General features: G+C 40.7%; 1 protein-coding gene across 3 annotated transcripts in view; it reads right to left on the bottom strand.

The window, feature by feature from the left end:
- Nucleotides 1-13,838: 13,838 nt before the first annotated feature.
- WWTR1 (WW domain containing transcription regulator 1) overlaps nucleotides 13,839-26,751 on the bottom strand; it is a 141,726-nt gene continuing 128,813 nt past the window's right edge. For 2 of the 3 annotated variants that reach the window (XM_055411972.2, XM_055411963.2), the window contains exons 5-7: nucleotides 24,620-24,753; nucleotides 22,690-22,802; nucleotides 13,839-17,253 (exon numbers count right to left, since the gene is read on the bottom strand). In XM_055411972.2, coding sequence (XP_055267947.1) covers nucleotides 17,069-17,253; nucleotides 22,690-22,802; nucleotides 24,620-24,753 — 432 coding nt within the window. In that variant the 3' untranslated portion in view covers nucleotides 13,839-17,068. Of the gene's footprint in view, nucleotides 17,254-22,689; nucleotides 22,803-23,865; nucleotides 24,173-24,619; nucleotides 24,754-26,751 lie in introns of those variants that run through there. The other variant, XM_055411981.2, reaches the window with a different exon arrangement.

Raw genomic sequence — 26,751 nt, 5'->3', positions numbered from 1 at the left:
CGTAGTGTTTACACACACAATGTGCTCAGTGACTGCTTGAATCCTCTCCTAAGTCCATAAACAAGTATTGGCCCATCATCAAGTGACATATATACATTGAAAAAGAGATACACTGCTCCTTAAACAATTCTGACTTCAGAGCACTGCTTTTTTTAAAAAAATTATTATTCATTTTTCACTGTGCTGAGTTTTCCTTGCTGCTCGAGGGTTTTTCTCTAGTTGTAACAAGAGGGGACTACTCTCTAAGTGCTGTGTGTGGGCTTCTCATTGCCGTGGCTTCTCTTGTTGCGGAGCACATGCTCTAGGGCAAGAGGGCTTCAGTAGTTGTGGTGTGTGGGCTCAGTAGTTCTGGCCCCTGGGACCTAGAGCACAGACTCAATAGTTGTGGCACACAGGCTTAATTGCTTCATAGCACGTGGGATCTTCCTTGATCAGGGATCAAACCCTTGTCTCCTGCAGTGACAGGTGGATTCTTTATGACTGAACCACCAGGAAAGCCCCTGAGCATTGCTTTTCTCAGTCTAAATATGCTCCCAGGTGATCGTCACTGCTGTGGTTTCATGACAATGCTCATGACCTCCACATCTTTTTCTCCAGTCCAGACCACTGCCCTGCCTGCTAAATGTCTGTTTTTGAGTTTCTCATTGGTATCTCAAAGCAACATTTCTAAGCTGAACTCTCCCAGTCCTTCCATACAGGCTTGTCCTGAAATCTTTGTCTTAGTTGGGAGAAGGGAATGTTTTTTTTAATTTCTTTTTTTACAGTCATCATCTATATCAGGCAGACACAAAAATGTACGACTGAGCCACGACATGTCCTAAACACAAAGTTTAGCATGCCCCTGTCTTATCTATGCTTCCCAGGTGGTGCTAGTGTAAAGAACCCACCTACCAAAGCAGGAGATGTAAGAGATGTGGGTTCAATCCCTGGGTCAGGAAGACCCCCTGGAGAAAGGAATGGCAACCCACTCCAGTATTCTTGCCTGGGGAATCCAAGCATGGACAGAGGAGCCTGGGGGACTACAGGCCACAGGGTCACAAAGAGTCGGACACGATTGAGCACGCATGCATGCCCTTTCTGTGGCTTCCGTCACCTAACTCCCACTGGCTTCCGTCCTTGCTCTGCCCGAAACTCAGGGATACAGTAATTGCCTGATGTCCTGGGCACCCCACACACTCTTTTGAAACCCTGGCTTTGTATGTTGTGTTCTGTCTGCCTGGAAACACTCTCTCCCTATTATTCATCAGGGTAACAGCTTCTTCTTCAAGACTCAACTCAGTTCTCATCTTGCTCTTCCTACATCACTGTACCTCCAGCTAAGTCACAACCCTTCCATATTCTCCCATGACATCCTGTATATATGAGAATGATTGCCCTTTGCAGGTTATATCACATAACATTTCCTTCTTTCCCTCTGGACTGAGAACTCCTCAAACTCGGAATCTCTGTCTCAATGTTTGTACCTCTTCCCAGCACTGGGCCTGAAACATAGTATTGGCTTGGCCAAAAAGTTTGTTTGGACTTTTCCGTGGGCTGTTATGGAAAAACCCAAATGAACTTCTTGGCCAACCCAATAAATACTCACTGAATGGGCTGTTACCCTGGTTATGGTTCCATGACTAAAATTATTCTCCTCAAAGGAAAGAAAAAGCTACTCTCTAGCATTTTAGAGTCAAGTGTTTGTAACAAAAAAAGAAAAAAAGAACTCAGCATTCATATATACCCAGAAATCTTGGCAAGTGATATACATGGAGAATTTACTTAATCTTCCAAATAACCGGCCAAGTGTTCACAACTGCCCATAGCTTACCCACTGCTTTGTCTTGACGGAGCTTTAATGAGGCTCTTCTCCTCTCCCACAGGACCATGAACTCTGCTCGCTTCCAAGCCTGAGCAAGCACCACAGCATTCCTTCTTCAGCCTATCTGGGAAATGAGCTGACCCGGTTAGACACTGTTGCTGTCAGACCTCAGCCATCATGCACCCTTGCTCAACCAACTTCTTATTGCTACTAAGTTCTGCTTACCCCTCCCATAAAGGAAAGACCTTTCTGATTTATTTTTTAGATGCCTACATATTTCTGAGATTGGAGATTCTCCCACTGAAATAGTCCTTTTGAATAGTTTCCCCTTTTCTAAGTCTGGGTTTGTTTATTTGATACAACTCTATGATAAAGAAACTACAATTAGCCCATTTTGTATGAGACTAAAGTGAAGCTTAGAAAAAAACAAACAAATAAATTGCCCAGAACCTCATAAAAAGCAAGTAGGAAAGCCCAGAGAGTCTGACTATTTGAGGGTGAGAATCTCTACACTTTCAGCCACTGAGCTCTTTACCCTCCTAATTCTTCTGAAAGCATCTAGGAAGGGATGCTTTGTCACACTAAAGTTCCACTGTAAAACTGAAAATATTGTTATTTTTTTATTGTTATTTTTTTAAAGTCATGGGAACTTCCCTGGTGGTTCAGTGGCTAAGACTCCATACTCCCAATGCAGGGGTTTGACCCCTGGTCAAGGGACTGGACTCCACATGCCACAACTAAGAGTTTGCATGTTACAACTAAAGATACCTCTGGCCACAACTAAGACCCAGCACAGCCAAATAAATAATTTTTTAAAATAAATGAGTCAAAAAAATTTTAAATAAATAGTCACAATTTATACTGCTCACTATTTCATTCTAAACTGAATTAGTGAAAACTATTAAACCATGATAATCAGAGTCATTATTTTTATACAATCTTTCAAAGCACCTGTATACAGACATCCAGAGAAGGAAATGGCAACCCACTCCAGTGTTCTTGCCTGGAGAATCCCAGGGATGGTGGAGCCTGGTGGGCTGCCGTCTATGGGGTCGCACAGAGTCGGACACGACTGAAGCGACTTAGCAGACAGACATCCACCCACAGAGGCCCGCTGGTTGCTCAATCTTGTGTGTTTTATTTCTCAATTATTCCTATTTAATGATTTTCTTCTCTCAGTGTGGAAGAAGCTGGAATGCACAAGCAGAATACTATAACCCTCAGGGTTAAAAAAGAAGAAGAAAGAAAGAAAGGAAAAAAGAAGGAAGGAAAAAGAAAAGGAAAAAAGGAGGGAATGAAAAAGAACAAAAGAAAGGAAAGAAAAGAAAGGCAGGATCCTAAGCAATCTGCCCCCAGGCCTGCCACCAACTAAGAGTGAACATTTGCAGAGCATGCAGTCTGGTGTGGGTATCGGTCTTGATGGGCATCAAGCTGATTTAATAGTCACAACCTGCTCGTCGGAGGTAGTTGTGATATTATCACCCTTGAGTGAGGAGTGAGGAAACTGAGGCATGAAGAGAATAAGCACAAGCCCCAGGGCCACAGAAGGAGCTCACAGCAGTGCTGGCATTGAACCCGGGACACCCGGCTCCAAGCCTGAGCTTCCCCCGACCAGGACCAAGCTCTCCTGCTCGGTACCCCCACAGGTCAGCACCAGGACCACGCTCTCCCTGCACTACAGCCCGCTGCTTCCCACCAGCCAGGCAGAGGTTAAGCTCATTCCCAAGAAAACACAAGCTGAGTTGAATGCAAATGAGCGGTAGGCGCCACAGATGGTGAGCTAAAGCGGAAGAAACGCTCAGAGCGGATACCGAACGTCTGCCTCAGAAAACGCCGAGATCTGGCCATGCTGAGCACGCGCCCCTTCGTGTCCAGGCTTCCTCGGGAGCGCCTGGGTTCGCTGTTCCAGTGTGTGGCCATTCCTGGAACAGAGACCCACGGAGAGCTGAATGCTGCCTGAGGCTCTCGATAACTCTGTGGTCTTGGGAAAGCTCCTCAGTCTCCAGGCCTTGGTTTCCTCACTGGTAAGTGAAAGCGATGAGTCAGACCTTTCCAGGTTCCTTTCTAGGAGGAACTAGAGCAATGGCAAGCCACTCCAGTACTCTTGCCTAGAAAATCCCATGGATGGAAAAGCCTGGTGGGCTGCAGTCCGTGGGGTCGCTAAGGGTCGGACACGACTGAGCGACTTCACTTCCACTTTTCACTTTCACACATTGGAGAAGAAATGGCAACCCATTCCAGTGTTCTTGCCTGGAGAATCCCAGGGACGGGGGAGCCTGGTGGGCTGCCGTCTATGGGGTCACACAGAGTCGGACACGACTGAAGTGACTTAGCAGCAGCAGCAGCAGTGTGCTCTAGTTTGAGATTGTCAGAAATAGTCTGGCTTGTTATAATCTGGGTCTGCAGAGCTTAACTTCTTTGGCTGTTGTTCTTTAGTCACTATATCATGTCCATCTCTTCACAACCCCACAGACTGCAGCCTGCCAGGTTTCCCTGTCCTTCATTATCTCCTGGATTTGCTCAAACTCATGTCCATTGAGTTGGTGAAGCCACTCAACCACTTCATCCTCTGTTGCTCCCTTCTCCTCCTGCTCTCAATCTTTCCCAAGATCAGGTTCTTTTCTAATGACTTGATTTCCTTAGGATTGACTGGTTTGATCTCCTTGCTATCCAAGTCTCAAGGGTCTTCTTCAACACCACAGTTGAAAAGCATCAATTCTTTAGCACTCAGCCTTCTTTATGGTCCAACTCCCACATCCATATATGACTACTGGAAAAATCATGGCTTTGACTATATGGACCTTTGTCAGCAAAGTGATGTCTCTGCTTTTTAAAACATTGTCCAGGTTCTTCATAGTTTTCCTTCCAAGGAGCAAGCGTCTTTTAATTTCATGGCTGCAGTTACCATCCCCAGTGATTTTGGACACCAAGAAAATCTCCAACTCCTTTAGAGAATTTTTTAAAACCCCAAATTCCAAGAATGACCTTATTGTTACTGGAGGAAGGATGGGGGATAGGACACTTAGGGAGTTTGGGATGGACAAGTACACACTGCTACGTTTAAAATGTATAATCAACAAGGACCTACCGTATAGTACATGGAACTCTGCTCAATGTTATGTGGCAGCCTGGATGGGAGGGAAGTTTTGGGGGAGAATGGATACATGAGTATGTCTAGCTGGGTCACCTCGCTGTCCACCTGAAACTGTCACAACATTGTTTGTTGGGGACTTCCCTGGTAGTCCGGGTTTCCCTGATAGCTCAATTGGTAAGGAATTCACCTGCAATGCAGGAGACCCCAGTTTGATTCCTGGGTCAGGAGGATCCCCTGGAGAAGGGATAGGCTACCCACTCCAGTATTCTTGGGTTTCCCTTGTGTGGCTCAGCTCGTAAAGAATCCACCTGCAATGCAGGAGACCTGGGTTCAGTTCCTGGGTTGGGAAGATCCCCTGGAGAAGGAAAAGGCTACCCACTCACGTACCCTGGCCTGGAGAATTCCATGGACTGTATAGTCCATGGGATCACAAAGAGTCAGATGTGGCTGAGTGACTTTCACTTTCACTTCTCCCTGGTGGTACAGTGGCTAAAACGCTGCATTCCCAATGCATGGGACCCAGGTTCAATCCTTGGTCAGAGAACTAGATCCCACATGCAGAGTTAAGAATTTGCATGCCACAACCAAGACCCAACACAGCCAAATTAAATACATATATTTTTTAATAAGCCATTGTTTGTTAATCAGCTATCCCCCAATACAAAATAAAAAGTTTAAAAAAAAACAATAAAAATTTTAAGAAAAGGAAAAAAAAAAATCCTGATGTCCAGGCCTCACCTCCAGAGATACTGATTTAATTAAATTGGATTGATGACCATGAATCAGTGCTTTCTCGCTCTCTCTTTTTTTTAACTCACCCGGAGGCACGTTTGAGAACCAATAGGCTGGAGTGTTTTCAAACTTGAGTATTCACTAAAAATACCTGGAGGGCTTATTCCCAACCAAAAGTTTGATTCTGTAGGCTTTAAGGGTGACGCATTTCTAGTAAATTCCCAGAAAATGCTGACACTGTTGTTTTAGAGTCCTCACTCTGAGAACTCCAGAAACTTTCACACCCTCTGAAATGGTGTCTATGGGAAGATGAGTAAATTTCTTTCCCTCCCATCCTAGAGAAAAAGTTCATAGGGTTCATTAGATTCTCAAAGAGACCCATGACCTCAGAAGATGAAGAGCCAAATTTAGAGTCTAATGGCGAATTTAAGGATTTTTGTAGGCCAGGTTTAATAGCAAATGATTTTGTAATTTGTTCAAATTTGATGCAGTCCCAGAGGGTGAGTGTGTGTGTTTGTATGTGTGTGTGTGTGTGAAGTACCTGGGTGTTGCTACCACGCCAACATACTGAGCAGTTCACACTCAGCTTCCCACCCAGAAGTTGTATTCAGGCTATCGGATTGGGGAAGAGGGTAACCATGACAACTTTCCTCAGCACCAAATGGGAATCTGAGAGGGAAGGTGGGTGGGTGGGGAATATCCCCAATGACTCTTTGGAAGCAGAAATAAAATCTCCACAGATAATCATGCTGCCTCATGCCCACTGATGTTGGGGACCTAAACCTGAGAAAATGAATATTATTCCATCACAATCAGCCTGAAGATCAGTTAAACAACATTTCATCAGCACGGATTATCCTTATCCTCTCATCCAAAATGTGGCATGGGAAGTTCATTTATAAAACTTAATGTGTATGCTTCAACCTTCTATGATGTACAAGATACGTTAGGACAGTGCTGTGCTGTGCTGTGTCACTTCAGTTGTGTCTTACTCCTTGTGACCCTATGGACTGTAGCCCCCCAGGCTCCTCTGTCCGTGGATTCTCCATGCCCTCCTCCAGGGGATCTTTCCCATGCAGGAATCAAACTCACTCTCTTATGTCTCCTGCATTGGCAGGCAGGTTCTTTATTGCTAGCGCCACCTGGGAAGCCCCTAGGGCAGCCATCTATGTGTATAATTTATAAAGAAATGAGCAGGCAAACATGCATACCGTGGGGGATCCATGACAGAAAAGTTGAGAGACTACTCATCAGATGTTTGGGCTTCCCTGATGGCTCAAATGATAAAGAATCTGCCTGCAATGCAAGAGACCTGGATTTGATCCCTGGGTTGGGAAGATCCCCTGGAGAAGAGCATGGCAACCCACTCCAGTATTCTTGCCTGGAGAATCCCCATGGACAGAGGAGCCTGGTGGGCTACAGCCCATGGGTTGCAAAGAGTTGGACACGACTAAGCACAGCACACACTCACATTCATCATGTGTGGTGGTTCTCAAACTTGAGAGTGCACCAGAATGACCTGGAAGTTTGCTAAATAAATACAGATTCCCAGTCCTCGGCCTCATTCAGATTCAGGAAAATTCTCATTCTATTCTGATGTTTTCGGATAATCTGAAGCAGGTGATCCATTGACTCCACTGTGAACCTTGCTCTGAGAATGTCTTATTTTTTCCTTTTTTTCTGTATTCTTAAAAATAACTTTATTCTCCCTCAAAATCTATAGATCTTCCTGTCAAGAGATATATAGGCGAATGCAAGGAAGGTAACAAAATATCAGCACCCTGCATGTCCTTCTTGTTCCTCCTCCCATGACGCCTGGCTCCTTCTGCACCCTCGCTTGGCTCTGGTCACACCCTGACAAAGCCATTTGCTGCCCTCTAATGGCAACTCAGCCTAACTGCTCACAGCAGATAATTTCTCAGTGGGCAGGTTTGGCCATCTTTCGAAAGAATACAATTGTAAAGTAATTAGCCTCCAATTAAAATAAATAAATTTATATTTTAAAAAATGATGTTGTAAACTTCAAAAAAAAGAGTACAATCTTCCTCTGATACCTCTCCCATTGAGGAACATTTTCCAAAAGCTTTTTTAATTCAAGACATGGAAGTGCAAGCCAACAAGTCAATCAAAGATGCGTCCTCAGCAAGGGTTGTGGTGTGAAAGACAAGTTCTCTTAAAGATATTCACTCATTCAACAGATATTTTTGAAAATAATTTTGAATAGTGTACCAGGTATTGTTCAAGGTGCTAGGTGTTTCTGCTGCTGCTACTAAGTTGCTTCAGTCATGTCCGACTCTGTGGGACCCCATAGATGGCAGCCCACCAGGCTCCCCAGCCCCTGGGATTCTCCAGGCAAGAACACTAGAGTGGGTTGCCATTTCCTTCTCCAGGGGATCTTCCCGACCCAGGGATTGAACCCAGGTCTCCAGCATTGCAGGCAGACGCTTTAACCTCTGAGCTACAGGGGAGCAGCAAATTTGTAAAGGAGACTGCCCACACCTGCCCTTCCTCAACTCACACACCCACCTTCTCCAGGACCTGTAATGCTGCACAGAATGTGCTGGCCTCACCTTTCTCCCTTCATCTTTCACTTGTTCCCACTCTCTGAAACTCTTATTTCAGTCTGTGCTAATTCCATAAATGGATCCTCTTGCTAGAGCGCGAGAGTCTGGTGACTGTTAATCTCTGCTAATCCCATAAATTATTTTTTTCTATTTATAGTTTAATTAGTCACATCGTCATTACCCAGGTAAGATATCTGAGGGGTACCCAGGGCTTCCCTGGTGGCTCAGATAGTAAAGACTGCCTGCAATGCAGGAAAGCTAGGTTCGATCCCTGGGTTGGGAAGATCCCCTGGAGAAAGGAAAGGCTACCCACTCCAGTATTCTTGCCTGGAAAAGCCCATTAACAGAGGAGCCTGGTTCATGGGTTCTCCAAGAGTCAGACATGACTGAGCAACTAAGCACAGGCATTTCAAAAGACAGCCTATAGGAAAACGTTGCAGAGTCTCAGGTCAATAGAAGGGCTCCAGAGAACCTAAGAGCCATCTATGAGCCATTAACAGACTGTGTGAGCAGCTTCCTGAGAATGACATCTAAAGCTTTGGTCAGTTTCCTAAAGCCGCCAGAGACTGTGCAAAAGTAAAATGTGTTGGTTGCTTGTTTCGGTAAATCTTGAAATCTGGGAATGTTACAGAGAAAATTTTAAGGCATTCTTCTTTGAGGACCTGAGTGTCCCAGACCTTCTGAAACATCCCTGGAATAAATTCATTCTGTTTCAAGGCCAGAATTCAAACAACCATCTCATACCAATGACCAGAATCTCACCTCAGAAGTCTTCTGAACATGACCTAATATGTCTGATCTTCATTCTATATTCATTTTAATAAATCACATATTTAACTATTCTGAGGAGCAAGGCAGATGTCATAGTTTCTGCAGATTGTTAACACCTGTGGTCCCTTCACATGGAAGGCAGGAGGAGAAGGGGATGACAGAGGATGAGATGGTTGGATGGCATCACCTACTCGATGGACATGAATTTGAGCAAGCTCTGGGAGTTGGTGATGGACAGGGAAGCCTGGCGTGTTGCAGTCCATAGGGTCGCAAAGAGTCAGGCGTGACTGAGTAACTGAACTGAACTTTCATATGTGCTCTCAGTGGAAATCAAGTAAATTACATTTGCAGAAGCTTTGATAGTCACACAATATTTAATCATAATGTAAAAAAAGAAAAAAAAATACAGTGCCCCAGGGAAAAACCCAAAATATAGTGATCACAGTTTTTCATGGGGAATATCAATATATGAATTTTTTACAGATTCAGTTCAGTTCAGTTCAATTCAGTCACTCAGTCGTGTCTGACTTTTTGCAACCCCATGAATCACAGCACGCCAGGCCTCCCTGTCCATCACCAACTCCCGGAGTTCACCCAAACTCATGTCCATTGAGTCAGTGATGCCATCCAGCCATCTCATTCTCTATCGTCCCCTTCTCCTCCTGCCCCAATCCTTCCCAGCCTTAAAAAAGAATAAAAGAAACTTGAGTACGCTATAAATGGACAAGTCCTAGCTCTCAACCGGTTTGGCTGCAATGCCTGTCAGATTTACTCACCAGCTAGATCAATCCACTACATGAACAACGTGGTCGCTACAACGCTGTCATCCCGTCGATTCAGTTCAGTTCAGATGCTCAGTCTTTGTGACTCTTTGCAACCCCATGAACCACAGCACGCCGGGCCTCCCTGTCCATCACCAGCTGCTGGAGTCCACCCAAACCCATGTCCATCGAGTCGGTGATGCCATCCAACCATCTCATCCTCTGTCGTCCCCTTCTCCTCCTGCCCTCAATCTTTCCCAGCACCAGGGTCTTTTCAAATGAGTCAGCTCTTCGCATCAGGTGGCTAGACTATTGGAGTTTCAGCTTCGACATCAGTCCTTCCAATGAACACTCATGACTTGATCTCCTTTAAGATGGACTGGTTGGATCTCCTTGCAGTCCAAGGGACTCTCAAGAGTCTTCTCCAACACCACAGTTCAAAAGCATCAATTCTTTGGCTCTCAGGTTTCTTCACAGTCCAATTCTCACATTCATACATGACCACTGGAAAAACCATAGCCTTGACTAGACAGACCTTTGTTGGCAAAGTAATGTCTCTGCTTTTTAATATGCTGTCTAGGTTGGTCATAACTTTCCTTCCAAGGAGTAAGCGTCTTTTAATTTCATGGCTGCAATCACCATCTGCAGTGATTTTGGAGCCCAGAAAAATAAAGCTAGCCACTGTTTCCCCATCTATTTGATTGATTTGACAGATCTGTTTAAGCAACTAAATTGTCTAGGAAGTTCCTTCTCCCCTATTGTGCAACTACTTCTCTCTGTGTGTCCCCTCTGACAGTACTCACTTCCTGAGGAATACAGTTTGCCCAAATATTAATTCACTCAATAAATATTTACTGTTTGGTCATCCATATGTTCTGGACATTGCCCTAGAGACTGGGGATATAGTGATCAACAAAACAGACGAGGCTGCCAGCTTCGTGAAAGTTACAAAGTGCTTTTCTCAGTTTACACTGCTACCAACAGTACAGTGCCTTCCCACTTTTCCACATCCTAGCTGACCCTTGGTGTTACAAGTCTTTTGGAATTTGCAGTTTGATATAAGTGAAATATTATGTTACTACTATCTCATTTCCATTTTCCTGATTAGTAACAAGGTTGTGAAATTATCTGGCACCTAGTTTTCCATTCTGTAAAATTTCAGTGCATATCCTTACCCCACATTTTCATTGGATTGTTTTTCTGATAGATTTGCAAGAGTTGGCTGTGTATTCTGGATGCTAACTTAGGTCTGGTTTTCAGAAGCAGATCTTGATATAAGGCTTCATGTACAGGTGGTATACTAAGGGAGCATTGTTTAAGAAAAGGATTTATTAAGAAAGTGGATATTTAGAGGAGAAACTGGTGAGAGTCGGGGAAGCAGCACTGGAAAGGGGAAGAAATAGGAAATGTGCTGTCAGGCAATATTCCACAGAAGGTAGTCTCTGCCCGATCCCACAGGGGGCTCTGGAATGTGAGTTAAGGCCCACCTGTCATTGGACAAAGTCATGTCCTAGGATGTAAATTCTTATGCATTTCCAACTCTCTTCTGTATGGGGGCAAAGTGATCCTAACAATCCTTTTAAAAGAACCACAGTTGTTAGCTTTTGGAAGTGAAAATACACCATCATGGAGGTGAAAAATGAGAATGAAAGTGTTAGTCCGTCAGTCGTGTCCGACTCTTCTTGACTCCATGGACTGTAGCCCACCAGACTCCTCTGTCCACAGAATTCTCCAGGCAAGAATACTGGAGTGTTTTTTAACAAAAACAGTAAAAAAGAATCTAAGGTAATCTGGGTAATTGAGAACTGACATCACCCACCATAGACAATAATCTTATGAAAAGATCATTCAATTTCACTATTAATTCAAGAATTACAAACTATAATAGTAAGCTATTTTCTATATATCATATTTGAAAAGTTTTAAGAGTTAGTCAAAATTCTTACTGCACATAGAGAAAAATTTTGTAACCGTGTGAAGTGATGCGTGTGTTAACTAACCTTCTTGTGGTGACCATTGTGCAGTATATACATGCATAAAATCACTATGTTTCATACCTTACATTTATACATGATGTCAATTATATCTCAGTAAAGCTGGAAAAAATCAGAAAGAGAAGCAAATTTGTTTTGTATACTATTGATAGAAATAGAAAAAATATTTTTCATTCAATTTTTGAACTTCATATCTTCAACATATATTCATGAACATTTCGTGGGATGTACATGTGGGTGGGGGGGGACAAAAAAAGTTAATATTCATACAAATCAAATTTGACTTTCTTTTTTTTGCGACTGTATGTTTGTAGCTTCAAACTGGAAAAACAAGAAAAACAAGAGTTAGGCAATATCCAGCTCTAGGTTGGCAATGGTGAAACAGGCCTTTGCATACATTGTCCTTGAAAGTATAAATTGGCATGGACTTGTTTTCAAAAATATTTGACAGAATCTACCAAGATTTAAGATCACATAACTTTTGATACAGTGATTTCTTTCTGAGCAATTTATCCTCTAGACATACTCATACAAGAACAAACTGTTGGGACGAGTGGTCCAGTGGCTGAGACTTTGCACACCCAATGTAGGGGGCCAGATCCCAAATGCTGCACCTGAAGATCCTACATGCCACAAGTAAGACTCAGTGCAGCCAAAATAAATAAATATCAAAGGGACAAACTGCTAAGTTCATTACTATTTGTAAGGGCAAAATCTGAAAACAACCAACTGACTACCAAGAGGGGACACCCATGCAAAAGGATATTATTTATTGTGAAATATAATAAAATTTACATGTACTGGCATGGAATGACAGTCTTGAGCTTTTGGATATATTTCTTGTTTACTATGTACCCTTATAAAAATTATTTTATCTCTCTAAGCCTCAGTTTCTTCATCTGTAAAATGAGGACAGTATTGAAATAGTAGTGTTGATGTGCAGATTAAATTAACATAAATGTTCAATATGTATTGGTAATATCATTATTATTCAGAGAAAAAATGAAAGCTTCAAAACTTCACACAGAATTGCTCTACTTTTGTTAAAAAATAATCCAGCTTATGGGGGGAAAAATCTAACATATTTTTTAAAGTGTGAGATTTGAAAGATAGAGAACTTTCATATTTTTACTTTAAACATGTTGGTACTTATAACACTTTCAACAGAGAGCCTCTGTTAACTTAAAAGTGATGACGAAATACAGTTTTTAAAAAGATGCATGAGGCTTAGACTCTGGACTGTTGCTAAGTTCTTTCCCCCAGAATTTCTTCTTTTGTTGTTACTGAGTGCTTCTGCTTAAAAACACTCTGCTACTAAAAGTGCCCTCACATCATAAAGTGTCACCACAGCAAGAATCAGGGGGCTCCAAAGACAGAGGAAATACACTGTCACAGAATAAATGGTGACTGCTTTGGGTTTGACAAGAAGTCACGTTGTGCTTAGTCACTCAGCTGTGTCTGACACTTCGTGACCCTATGTTCTGTAGCCCTCCAGACTTCTCTGTCCATGGGATTCTCCAAGCAAGAATACTGGAGTGGGTTGCTATGGCTTCCTCCAGGGGACCTTCCTAACCCAGGGACTGAACCAGGTCTCTCGCATTGCATTCTTTACCGTCTGAGCCACCAGGGAAGCCCAAGAAGCCACAACATATTGTCAATAACAGAGAAACGAAGAAAAATACTATAGTCCTGATGTTTCAGTCAAATCTGCAAGGTTGTTGAAAGGGCTGATTCGGGTTCAGTTCCTGGGTCAGGAAGATCCCCTGGAAGAGGAAATGGCAACCCACTCCAGTATTCTTGCCTGGAGAATCCCATGGACAGAGGAGCCTGGAGGGCTATGGTCCATGGGGTCGCAAAGAGTCAGATACAACTGACGTGACTTAGCACAAGGACACACACACACATAGTTTTTAAAGTCTCAGTGAGTTACTTCAAATAAAGTAGAAACCAGAATTCTGGATATTTAAAATATTGAAAATCAGGCACTTGAGCCAAAAAAATGTTTGCCTACAAAATTTTCTTTCCTTCATTGTCTGCCAGGAAGGTTACATAAGCCTTCCTCCAGTACCACCCAAAGCCCTCAGTAAAAAAAACACACACAAATCATGACAAGATAAAGGCTCCAAGTGGAAATTCAACTGTATTTATTTTTCTTATACAGAATCAGAAAAGTAAAAACCAGTACCAAACTCCAGGTGAAATAGTTTGATCTGATTGATTTTTCTGCATACTCTCTGTATGCATAGCAATCTGAATTAAAAATAAACACACATATATCATATTACAAAATGTAGAAATAATTTTTTTAAAAGTTAAAACATGAACACATAAATGATGTAGTGTGTTAGGGAAACGGTCTCTGTTGATCACCTACTTTCCCAATTAAATTAATCTATAATTTCCTTTTAACAGCTTTTGTTTGTCATAAAAGTTGCACTTCTGAAAGCTGCTTTCTAATTCTGTTATGAGAACATCACTTGTCATTAGCAAAACTCTCTCACTCCAGATCACCTTCTTCTCCAGAGAGATTTTCTGGCAAGCTGGAGTCAGTAGCACCCCCAGCACACTAACTATTTTACTCTGTTTTCACTTATATTGTATAATCAGCGAAAGAAAGGCCTATCACATCCTAAATTCTATGGTGAAACACTAACAATTACTTAGATTTAACAGAATTGCAAATAGGTCTTGATGATGTATTTACTTCAAGGAAATGTGTTTTATCAGGGAAAGAAAATACCTTAAAAGAAAGATTTCTGAAATTATTTTTCCATTTTTAATCTGGATGAAATGTTGAAATCTACTGATTGACAGGACTAAAAAGACATGATATTTGGCAGTCATTTTATAATAAGAAACATAAATAGCACCTTATCATGAATTCTGCAGGGGTTTTAACACTTACAATAATAGGAAAGAACCTTTAAAAAGTTGTTTTTAGATTTCTAGCTTTAGTGTTCTTTAACAAAGGCTTATTTCATGGCCTTAAAAATAACAACAAAAATTAGATCTGGCTTCTTTTATTAGTAAACATGTAGTCAGGATCTGTTCTAATTCTGGAAAAATAATTGTTATGTTCATTAATATATGTTCCAACTAATTTCACTAAAAAAAAAAATTCTTCTAGTATTTTCTAATGCCACAAGCTTACTAGGAAATTATTTCTAAAAATTGATAATATAAATCATCAATGTTTTAACTACTTAAAAAAAGGAGGGATAATTGTTTCTTTAATGTTTAATAACCTGAAAATGCATCTATAAAAATATTTTTTAAAAATACAGTAACACTGCTCAGTTTTACTAGGTCCCTTGTTTTCGAGTCTTTTTTTTTTTTTTTTTGCTTTTTCTTAGAAAGAATGTACAATGCTTTTTGCAATTGTTGCTAACAGAAGAGAAAAAGAAATAGTGCTCCCTTCAATATAGTAGCAATAGAAACATCTACCCTCATCTCTCAGAGCGTTTTGAGAAAGAGATGGAATCAGAGGAAGAGAAACCATGGGTCCTTCAGGGGAAAAAAGTCACTTCATCATGTTGGAAGCAACGGTAGGTTTAAGCTCTCATCCGCCTACTCACTTAACATCAGCGTGGACAGGGGAACACCAGCGCTGTGCCTCTTTCTCCCACATAAAGTGCACCGAAATGAAGCCTTCTTTTCTTCTACAAAAGTCTTTTGGTACAAAAGTTGTAGGAGAAAATCATTGCTTTGCTCTTTGGGGGCACCTCACACCTCCTTCTCGTCTGGCTTTTGGGGCACCATAGCTTGTCTATTTCCATCTCACACCTAGTAGCCTTTCCACTATATTCCCTAACATTACTACTTCATCTCTGACCTTTACACTTGCCTTCATTCCAACAAGATAAGACGTATTCTGCCTGTCTATCTTTTGGTAGATCAAAAAGGATCTCAGATCCCCAGCAAATAAGCCCCTTTGGGAATGGAAAGGTTCCTCTCAGAGACCTGCATTATTAATGTCTCTCAAAAAAGATATTAAATTCATAGATTATAAATAATGTCAGTTCAAAATAATAAACAATTGAGGACTTCATTGGCAATGCAGGCAGAGTGCATGCCAGGCGAACCCGATGCTCTCTCTCAGTCCTTAAAAGCTAATAAAAAAAAAACGGTTTTGGTTACATAAGAGGTACTGAGTACATATTTCATGCCTTTCTATACCAACTGTAGCAAACAGGATTAGGATAATACAACTAGGAATCAACTTTAGTGACTTCGGGAACACTAAGGGTCTCCACCATACACCCTCAGGGGGCATTTTTTGACCCGTCAGTCAGAGGTCTGCTTCATCCTTCAAACAGTTTCATAGATAAGATTACTTTAAATCCTAGAAATCTTGAAAGAAGAGAAACCAACAAGGCTTCAGAATTTTACAAGCAACAGCTCACTGTATTGAAAGCTATGTGGTCCTGATGTTTTCAGAACAGTTTCAAAAGACAAAAATACAGTTGCCACTGATTTATCTAAAACATTTGGCTGCCCTTTGTCATTAGTCACCAGATGATAGTGCTTCATGAAATAAACATCAAGTTCTAAGCTGTAAGTTTTTTAAAAATCCAACTTGTCATTTAAAAACCTTTTGTTTAATAAATGTTCATAATTAATACCAAACTGGTCTCTTTCTCTTTCATGAGATCTTGGTGTCGGAACTGTGACTAATGCCACTGCCACTCTCCTGTTGGAAGGACTAGTTGTCTAGATGCTGTGCAGTAAAATGATGAAGGATAACCTACAATAGGACTCTGTGTGCCTTTGCGAATACAGGTAATAAGAGCCATCAGAACCTGCATGGACTGAAAACTACATTGTATTCCAAACAGCAGAATTTTACTATCAGTACAATGATTTTTAAAGCTCAAGTTAAATATTCTTTAAAGCATTTGGTACTAATGTCATCAATACAGTTTTTGAAACTGTAAATCAGGTCGAGTTTTGTGTACATTTCCTGGACCGAGCCACCTGTCAAAAGTCACTGTCTGTGGTCATCAATTTTTCATGATTTATAATCAATTGATGTATAAATTTAATACACCCATAAAGCTTGGTAATGGGGTAGTAGAGAGGAAAACAAAGAAGCAATTCTGCATAATCAATTCTGCTGCACAACCCATCACAGGAATGCAGGCTTGCAGAAAACAGAAATAGAATGTTTATTCATGTTTAAGTGACTGCCAATCAAATCCAGGCAATTATTAAACTGGCCACAAGGAAAGGAGGGAGCATGTGTGATGGAGGCAGGAGGCAGCTCACCTGCCACCTTGCTCTGCTCCATCACTTTTTCCAAGAGGCCCAGGAAATGTCAGGTCACGGCTTCATTCAAGCTACAATGGTATTAATTACAGCCAGGTTAGAAAAGGCTCGCTTTTGTTCAGAGCAGATTCTACATCATTGAAGAGGGGGATCAGATCTTCAGATTCCAAAGTTCCTAGATCAACGTTTGTTCCCGGAAGACAGTCAAGAAAATCGGGGAAACGGGTCTGCTGAGGGTTGATATTCATGGGTGTTTGTCCTGTGTTTTCTCCTGTAATGGAAAGGAATGAAACCATTTTAATTATTTTATTGTAGTATAATTGCTTTACAATGTTGTGTTGGTTTCTGCTGTACAATGAAGTGAATCAGCTACATGTATACATGTTTCTACTTCCTCCTAGACCTCCCTTACTCCCCATCCCACACTTCCAGGTCGTCACAGAGCACTGAGCTGAGCTCCCTGTGCTACACAGCAGGTTCCCACTAGCCATCTATTTTACACATGGTCATATATATATATGTCAATCCCAATCTCCAACTCATCCCACCTTCCCCATCCCCCACCCCCGTCCGCACAGCTGTTCTCTAAGTCTTTTTCTATTCCTGCAGAGTGAAGTCAGAAAGAGAAAAACAAATATCGTACATTAACACACATATGTGGAATCTAGAAAAATAGTACAGATGAACCCTATTTAATTCTTTTTTAAGGCTCCTGAAAAGAGGAACAACTTCAATTGTCAACATAACTCTCATCTTCATTTCCATTGTGCTCACATTCCACCAGAAGATCTTACTGCTGCAGGTTGCAAATATTTCATCTCCTTGCAAAATTCCAGCTACCACATTACTGAAACTGAGTTGGTGGTGCTCACGCCTAAGAGACACAGAGATGCTGGGTGAATCTTTAATTGTTCTGGGTAGACATGGTCCAGAATGGGTAAGTCCATGGGCACAGGAAAGGAGAAAATGAGGACACTGTGGATCTGACCTACCATCACTGATTTCCCATGACAATGGCACGAAGAGCTGGTTTGAGTACAGAGGTCCTGGCAGTCATAAAAACCTTATCACAGAGCTATAATCCAACAATTTGATTGTAAACTCAAATTTGCCCATAGCATCCTCTTTATGTTCAAAGGTAGTAGTGAGGAGGTTCTTTTAACTATGTGAATAAAAAACAATCTTCATTGACAACTCTGGGGATCATCTTCAAAGTGTTTTAGAAAGTGGCTTCTGCAGATTGCTCCCCTCACTACACACACACATATACCTCAAAACTATCGAGTCGAGTATTTTCACAAAGCATATGAGTTACAATGCATGGGAGCATATAGGTTCTGAGAAGTCTTGTAGTAAGAAAAATCTGTTTTATTTTGTTTAAGCCACTATCACCTCCTCGAATCCAAGTTTGGCAGAATTTAGATCCTAACAGAACTAAAGTCTGCAGAACCTAGTTGAGAGAATGTTATTGTAGAGGAAAGTTCAGTGTCTGCGATATGACATGAAGAACACATCCTTCATGAATGACAAGACAGGAGAAAACATACAGACCACTGTGCCAGGAGATGCAGCGTTTTAGCTGTGTGGCCTAAGACACACTCGCTTATCTGAAATTGGGAGGTAAGTGCCGTATCGTATCTGCCACACATGATATGAGGCTCTGGGCTTCATTCATACATAAATTAAACACTTGGTGATTTAGTCGCTAAGTCGTGTCTGACTCTTTGTGACCCCTGTGGACTGTGGCCCACCAGGCTTCTCCGTCCATGGAATTCTCCAGGCAAGGATCCTGGAGTGGGTTGCCATTTCCTTCTCCAGAGGATCTTAGCAACTCAGGGATCAAACCCATGTCTCCTGCACAGCAGGCAGATTCTTTACCGACTGAGTTACCAGGGAAGCCCACATAAATACATACACAAATACAAAAACACCATAAATGTTTGTTGACTGTGCTGAAAGAACTCAGTCATGGTTAATTAATTACATAATGTCAGAACAACTGGTTCTTTCCAACAGCCCCAATCAATTTTCTGAAGGGATAAAATATACCTCGAAGTCTGAGGTGCATTGATAACTATGGTCAGCTTTCACCATGGAATCATTTCTAAGAAACTTATTCAATTAGCTTTTGTGTCATACAAGTACTTTAGGCTTCCTAAGAAGCCTGCATAGAGATTTCACTATTCTAGACAAAATGGGAGAGAACTCAATTTAATAATATGCATTTTCCAAGGAGAAAAATTACTTCTTTCATAGAGATGAGGGAAACATAATCACACTTACATTTTTGGAGGTAGCAAAACTTCATGGCTTTTCTGCAAACTTATAAAATATCAGTGACTCTTGGGAATATTTTATAGGACTTGCATTGCAAAAAGCAGTCATTTGAAAAATTAAAATGAGTTCAACATGACCTCAGGGTTGTTGTATTACCGACATTGAAAAACAAGGTTAGTTTAGAAAAAAAAATCCAAATAACTTTTTTCTACCCAACAGGTTGTAACAGAAGGAAACTAGGCTTAAAAAAAAATTATCTGCCCTGAAAACTTACCTGATCTAAAGTGCTGGATGTCTTTTTTCTTCATATCCAGATAGAAATATCCACCTCAACTGATTTCCCATTTTACGTTTTAAATAACTTAAGAATTGATTTTTTTAACCAAATAAAATCTCTCTGTTTTAAAAAATTCTCTTATCCTTTCTCCTCAGAAAGCATGATGAGACTAGTTAAGGTTCTTCATTAAGGTTAACAATCTTAAAATATCTCTCCTTGGAGCAACTTTGCAACCTCATAGTAATCTTTTTGGTCATTATAGTTTTCGTCATTTGAAAAGTGGGACATATTATACATATGTATATTCCCCATGTATATTTCACAATATTTCACAATAACTATAAATGGAGTATCACCTTTAAAACTTGTGAATCACTGTATCCTACACCTGTAACATATAATATTGCATAGCAACTATATTTCAACTTTTAAAAAAAGATGCACATTTGCATCAATAATAAAAATGAATGGGTGAATAAAAATGAGACAGACCAAAAAGAGAAGTTCTTAGAAGGGTGTGATTATTGTAGAATATTCTGGAAAGTGAACGACCTCCAGCTTTTGCTCCTATTATTCCGTCTACTCTATCCTCCTATGTCTCTTACACTATGTCCAGCTGTTGCTTCCATGTGTATTTTACAAAGGGAGTGTTTGGCTGGCTTGTCACCATTTAGCATGTGGTCAGCATGTGATCAGTGGGCCTACCAGACCTTTTCCAGCCACCTTTGAGCTCTGCCCATCTCTCGGCTTTTCTTTTTCTTGCTCCTGTATAATTAACTACATGTCTCCCCTTGAGAGGGCGTATGCCCACTTCCTATAAAGATGTCACATTTGTGACTGTAAATTCAGCACTCACTAAGCCAGGCTAACCTGGAACCCGGACATTTAATAGGACTAGTCTCATCCTTCTGAGATGATACTTCATCCTTCTCAGAAGGAGAAGAGAACTTGGTGCCAAGCGCTGTGACCTCATGATGCCTCACCACTGCACCAGGTGTGCACATTACGCCCACTTTACAGGTGAGAAAGCTGAGGCCCTGGGAGGTTACGTAACTTACCAAAGTTACTACTAAGAAGTAGAGAAGCAAAGATCCAATTCAGGTGGCCTGTCTACAAGGACTATGTTCTTTACAGGACATGACTTAATTCCACTTTTTGGTTTCAAAACATTCCCTACTTATCTACTCGATGAAATTTTAAAAAGCCAAAGACTAGAATCCATCTTTTTTACATTTTAAAGTCAAGCTAGGGACTTCCCTGGTCCTCTAGTGGCTACAGCTCCACCATCCCAGTGCAGAAGGTCTGGGTTCAATCTCTGGACAGGGAACTAGATCTCACATGCTGCAACCAAGACATGGCACAGCCAAATAAATAAATACTTTTTAAAAAATGTCTAGCTAGTGGAAAGTTGCTGTATAGCACAGCGAGCTCAGCCTGGTGCTCTGTGACGACCTAGAGGGGTGGGAGGAAAGGTCAGGAGGGAGGGGATTATGTATATTGATGGCTGCTTCACCTTGGTGTATACCAGAAACCAACACAACATTATAGAACAATTATCTTCCAATTAAAAAAAACTTTTTTTTAATGTCATACTTGCTTAGATTTCGATTTCCTGAGTCTTTTCTTATTTAACTTTGCTTTTTATGTTTACTAGCTTTCCAATGTTGAAAAGATGAAAGCAAACAATTATTAAACATGGGAAGGAGCCGCTTCATTAAGCTGTTCCAAAGAAGGCAAGATAAATCTCACACCAAGAAATAAAGAGAAGGATGAAGAAAGAGAGGGAGGGAGGCAGGAAGGGAGGCAGAAGGCTGAAGTAATAAATTGAAGACTAACAAAACAAACAGTTCAAACTATTCCTGGGTGACTCCTCACAAGACAGTCTGTTCAACTCTCTAAACACATAGATGAGAGGCTGCACAGAGAGCCTGGAACAGCTGCTCCTACGTTCTGGCAGAGTCTGCATCTTGTCTGACCAACTGTTTAGTTTCAGAGCACAAAGCACAGCCATCGAGGAGCAGAAGGTGACAAACACAGGTCCTCTGGATAATGGCACTGGGGAAAACAATCCTTTACATCACAGAACAATTTTCTATCATCAGTGGTGATGGAGGAGAAACTTACATGAGCAGCTCCAAAGAGGGGACATGTCAGCTAATTTTTTTTAAAATCTATTTTTAGGTTGTTTTTTTTTTTTTTTACTTGAAGTATAGTTGATTTACAGAGTTGGGTTAGTTTTAGGTATACAGCAAAGCAATTCAGTTATACATAAATATTCTTTTCCAGATTCTTTTTCATTACATGTTATTTCAAGATACTGAATATAGTTTCCTGTGCTATAAAGTAGGTCCTGGTTGTAAGTTGTCATTTAATTTTGGTTCAAAAGAGTATCTTCTTGGGGTTCAGGACTTTGATAATTAAAACTAGACCAAATTTGGAGGCCTTGCTCCTGGAGAAGTGGAGAAAAAGAGGTAACCAAGAAGTCAGCTGAGGCCTAGCCTGAAGGCAGAGCAGACCAGGAACTACTTAAACTTAATTGCTAAAGGAGGACATTGTTAGGACTCAGAGCTGACAATTTAGAATCCTCTGAGTTGCTTAACTTTCCAAAAGCCCACTGCCAATTGCTTCCCAAATGCAATAATGACATGAAAAACTGCATACTGGTGGCCTGTACATTACAACAAAAAGCGAGAAAAGTATAAATATTCAATTGTGAAAGAATAGTAAAGCAGACAGCGGTATACTAACGCAACTGTGAGGAAAGGGCTAAATAAAGCAGACAAGAGGGGAAGGGAGAGAGGAAAGGAGGGAAGGAAGGAAGGAGAGGAGAAAGAAAAAAAGCAGAAATCAAAATCATGTGCCCATACATAAACCTACATTTGCATCAACGATGGGGAAGGAGCTGGAGTTTACTAATGGTGCTTGGTTCTGGGGGCTTTGCAGCTGTCAGGTCATGTCGTTGAAGATAAGTGTTTCTGGTTGGATTTTAGAATTGAGAGGATCACTGCATAGGGCACAGGTTCGAACCCTGGTTGGGGACCTAAAGTCCTACATGCCTTGCAGTGTGGTCAAAAAAAAAAAAGGATTGGGAGGACTAAAGAGACAATTTAAAAGTCCAAACCCACTGCAAGGCTTCACAGGTTTGGCCCCTACCTGTGTCCATCTCATCCACATTGCTGAGGAAGTCCTCTGGAGTTGTGGGGACACTGTAGCACCCCAGCCCCAGGCCACTGTCAGTGCTCTGCTCCCTCGAATGATATGGCCCCCTGCAGAGCAAAAGATGGGTAGACATTTTAAAATTAAAATATAATCATGAAGACCCCCAACTAATGTAGATCTGCCTGATGTTCCTCATAACAAAGGGAGGTGGACTTTGAACCTCATTTTAATTTTGAAACATATATCCCTGTGTCAAAATAATCAATTGTAAGCAAAGAAAAAAACAACTGGCCAGTCATAATAAATTGACACTGATTCCCTTTTCATCTGAAAATAATAAAATAACAATACATATAGAGAATGATACCATTTATGTAAATTAAAAAAATAAAACTAAAATAAAGATGTTGAATATTGCTTCTGGATACGGACATTGACAGGCAATGTGTGTGTGGTGTGTGTTTGCACATATGCACAGTGTGTCCAACCCTTTGCGGCCCCATGGACTGTAGCCCGCCAGGCTTCTCTGTCCATGGAATTGTAAGAATACTGGACTGCGTTGCCATTTCCTCCTTCAGGGGATCTTCCTGACACATGGATCAAACCCATGTCTTTTGTGTCTCCTGCACTGGCAGGTAATTCTTAATCAGTAGTGCCAACTGGGAAGACTTTGACAGGCAATGAGAAGTATAAAAATAAGTGTGATAGATATATATCAATTTCCAAATGGTGGCTACCACTAGGCAGGGAAGAATAAAAAGAAATGTATTTCAGGGGTGGTGGGGAAGAGTTTAAATATTAGTTGTAGTATTTATTTAAAAAAATAAGATCAATGTAAATATGGAAAACCTGGGTGTTGGGTAGGTGGGTAAATCTCAAGTTATTCTTTACATTTTTTCTGGACATTTGAATTATTTTTGTATCAGTCATTTAGAAACTCCTTTCCTCCAGTATTTTGATTACTGTTTGTTTTCATTCATCTCTCTATTTTTAGTAACTTTCATAACTGTATTTGCTTGTTGCCTGAAGCCTCCACAAGGGCAGAAAAGACACAGGAAATAGAAAACTGCCCTTTATTTGGGTTTAAAAGGCTACAATTAAGGTTGACTACTTCTACTCATGAAGATATTTCTGGTTCAATTACCTTTTCCTTCTGCTCATATATTCTTTGTTTTATTTCATTCTTTAATTGTGAAATAATTTTAGACTCACATAGAAGATGTGAAAAGAGTACAGAGTTCCTGTGCATCCTGTGTGTATTTTCCCCGAGGACATAGTACATAACCACAATAGAAGGATCAATATCAGGAACTGACAATGTATAACACTAGACCTGGGTTTGATCCCTAGGTCGGGAAGATCACCCAAAGAAGGAAATGGCAACCCACTCCAGTATTCTTGCCTGGGAAATCCCACAGACAGAAGGGCCTGGCGGGCTACAGTCCATGAGGTTGCAACAGAGTCCATAACTTCGTGCCTAAACAACAACAACCATAATAATACTATTAACTAACACCTTATTCATATTTCACCACAAACATCACCTCTTATTTGTTTTGTTCCTATTTGCCACGTAACATGTTTTTATCTCCATTGGCTATATCAAACCACAAGATTCTTCTAAGTAATTAGAGCAAACACCATGCTATTGAAATCATAAATTCATCCCTATTTTCAAATTATTGACTAGGGGTTTGCTCCATACCACAGAATCAGTTTTTGAATTTGAGATTTAAAAAAAAAAAATTGGTGACTTCTTGTCTGCTTTTATTTTTTCTGCCACATCCCTCCACATCTTCCCTCTATCCTCACCCAAATTTTCCTCCAAGCTCCCCAAATTTTCCCAATATAAACAAAGATCCATTATACTCTAAACCTCATAATAAAGAAAGCAAAAATAAGTGGCCTTAAAATGTTGACTTACCCATTGAGGAAAGGATCCGAGCTATTATTAGTGATGGATCTCATGTCTGGGGTCATGGCAGGAGGGTTGACAGCAGCCTGAACCGTAGCTAGAGTCTCGGCCTCCATGGGGAGCTGTCTACAGAGGGCAGCTTCCTGCAGAAAGATGGCAGTCAGGGGGAGAGGCAACAGTGATTCACTGGTTACAAGGACTGGAGCAAAGGATGCTTCACATAAAAACTTTTCCCCAAACACAAAAGCACTTTATGTTTATTCCTCATAAGTCAGAATCATCAGGAAATCATTAGTGTTCTTTCTCTGAAGAAGTCTTACAGGCATAAGTCACTTTCTCACAGACACCAAGTTAATGAGAAGCTCATGTAATATTTGCCCTCAAGGCACTGACGGAGCAACTGTCCAACCCACCCAAATTGCTTAAACACCCAAATCATATAAAGACCTCTCAAGACACTTTCTCAAGGACAAGGCTATTTTTACCCCAAGTGATCACACCAAATCTAAGTCAATCAAAGCAACTGGACTCTTCTGGACTAGCAGGTACATTCTGGTCTTTGCCACTTACAGCCCAGTAAAGCTGTGGAATTACAGAGTTCAGGCTCTGTGTTAAATCACAACTGGCAGTTTTAGATGATAACCAGGAGAGGAGAGCAAAGCACCTGGTTTAAAAGTTTGTTAGTCAATCGGTTTTTCTGTTTGACTAATTATTCTGTCGACTAAAATGGCTGAAGTTTGGAGAAGCATGCAGATCCAATCCAAATCTCACTTGATGATTAACTGTTTGATAGCATATGGATTTCATTAGCCAAAATTAAAACACCAGCAATTTTTTAAAGCTAACATGATTTTGCCAAGGAGAGTCAATCCAAAAGGTTACAAATTTGACTGCAATTACTTTCTCTAGATATAACCTCCAGGGAGTCTCTCCTATTTTGACAAACATGACCAGACATCAAATTCCTTTCAAATTTGCTGCTGTTTCCAGTGAATAAAACTTTTGTATATTTTTACATGTGTTCAAAACCAGAGTTAAGCCCTTCCCATGTTTATGCCTATCAGTTTCCCACTACCCAAGCTGAATCACTGGTCTTGCCATCCCTCAAATCCCAAAACCAAGGCTACAAGGGCAAACAGAATATTCAGGCCATCTAAGTTACAGGGTCTGCGTTAGATCTCTTCCAGCCCTAAGAAGTGATGATTTTAGACAGCAACAGAGTAAGTGCTGTCTAGACAAGTCTATGAAGTCATTGGGTATAAAACTTTCGGTTACTAGGGTTCATCATACTGTTCCTAGGAGTTATGGTAGCATGACTATTACAAACCATGAAGATCTGATAGATAAGAAACTGCATTTTTAATTTATACTGAAATAAATACCCTGTCTAGAAAGGGCTCCTGGTTCACTTCTGTTCATCCAGATTTCAAATAATTCAATACTTAACTAACCTAAATTTTACTCAGTAATCTATGAAAAGCAACCCCCCCCCAAAAAAGGAGATTTTTAAAAGGGGATTTTAGTCCATAATTCCAATCTCAGAAGTACCTTCTGAATACAGGTAGAAAAGCTGAATTATTTGCTATAGTTGTCTTTATGTGGTAGGCAGTGTTCATTAGAAACCTTATCTTCTAACCAAAGCTTACCTAGAGGCTTCACACATAAGAATAACAGGGATTGGACATGGTATGAGGAACACAGAGCCCACCAACCCCTCAAACACACTCATATACACACACCACAATCTGAAAACAGCTAGTCAATGATGTAATTTTTAGTCCTTTATAGACAGTAAATGCAAAGATCCTTCAGGCAATAACCTTCATTATCCAAAAAAGAAAATCAACTGTAACTAGACTATTCCCATTCTCCCACCATTCTGAATAAATGTGGAGTTTACTGCTAAATGCCCTTTTAAACATACAATATGAAGAGATTGCTGCATTTCTTTACATGTGATGCAATTTTATCACCATATATCTTAAGAACACTAGATGAATTTGCAATTTCCAGGTGGTCTGAATTTAAACCTAATAAGAATCATTTCTGGAATTTCATTGGATAAAAAAATATATATATACAATATTATACAATACATGAATTATTATTGTAGAAATATATAAAATAATACAGTTTTAATA

The sequence above is a fragment of the Moschus berezovskii genome, chromosome 1, assembly GCF_049115385.1.
Source record: "Moschus berezovskii isolate FMDL1 chromosome 1, NW_MosBer_1.0, whole genome shotgun sequence".
In the NCBI taxonomy this organism is placed as follows: domain Eukaryota; kingdom Metazoa; phylum Chordata; class Mammalia; order Artiodactyla; family Moschidae; genus Moschus; species Moschus berezovskii.
The sequence above is the reverse complement of the archived record's forward strand: the minus strand, read 5'-3'. Positions and strand labels throughout refer to the sequence as shown.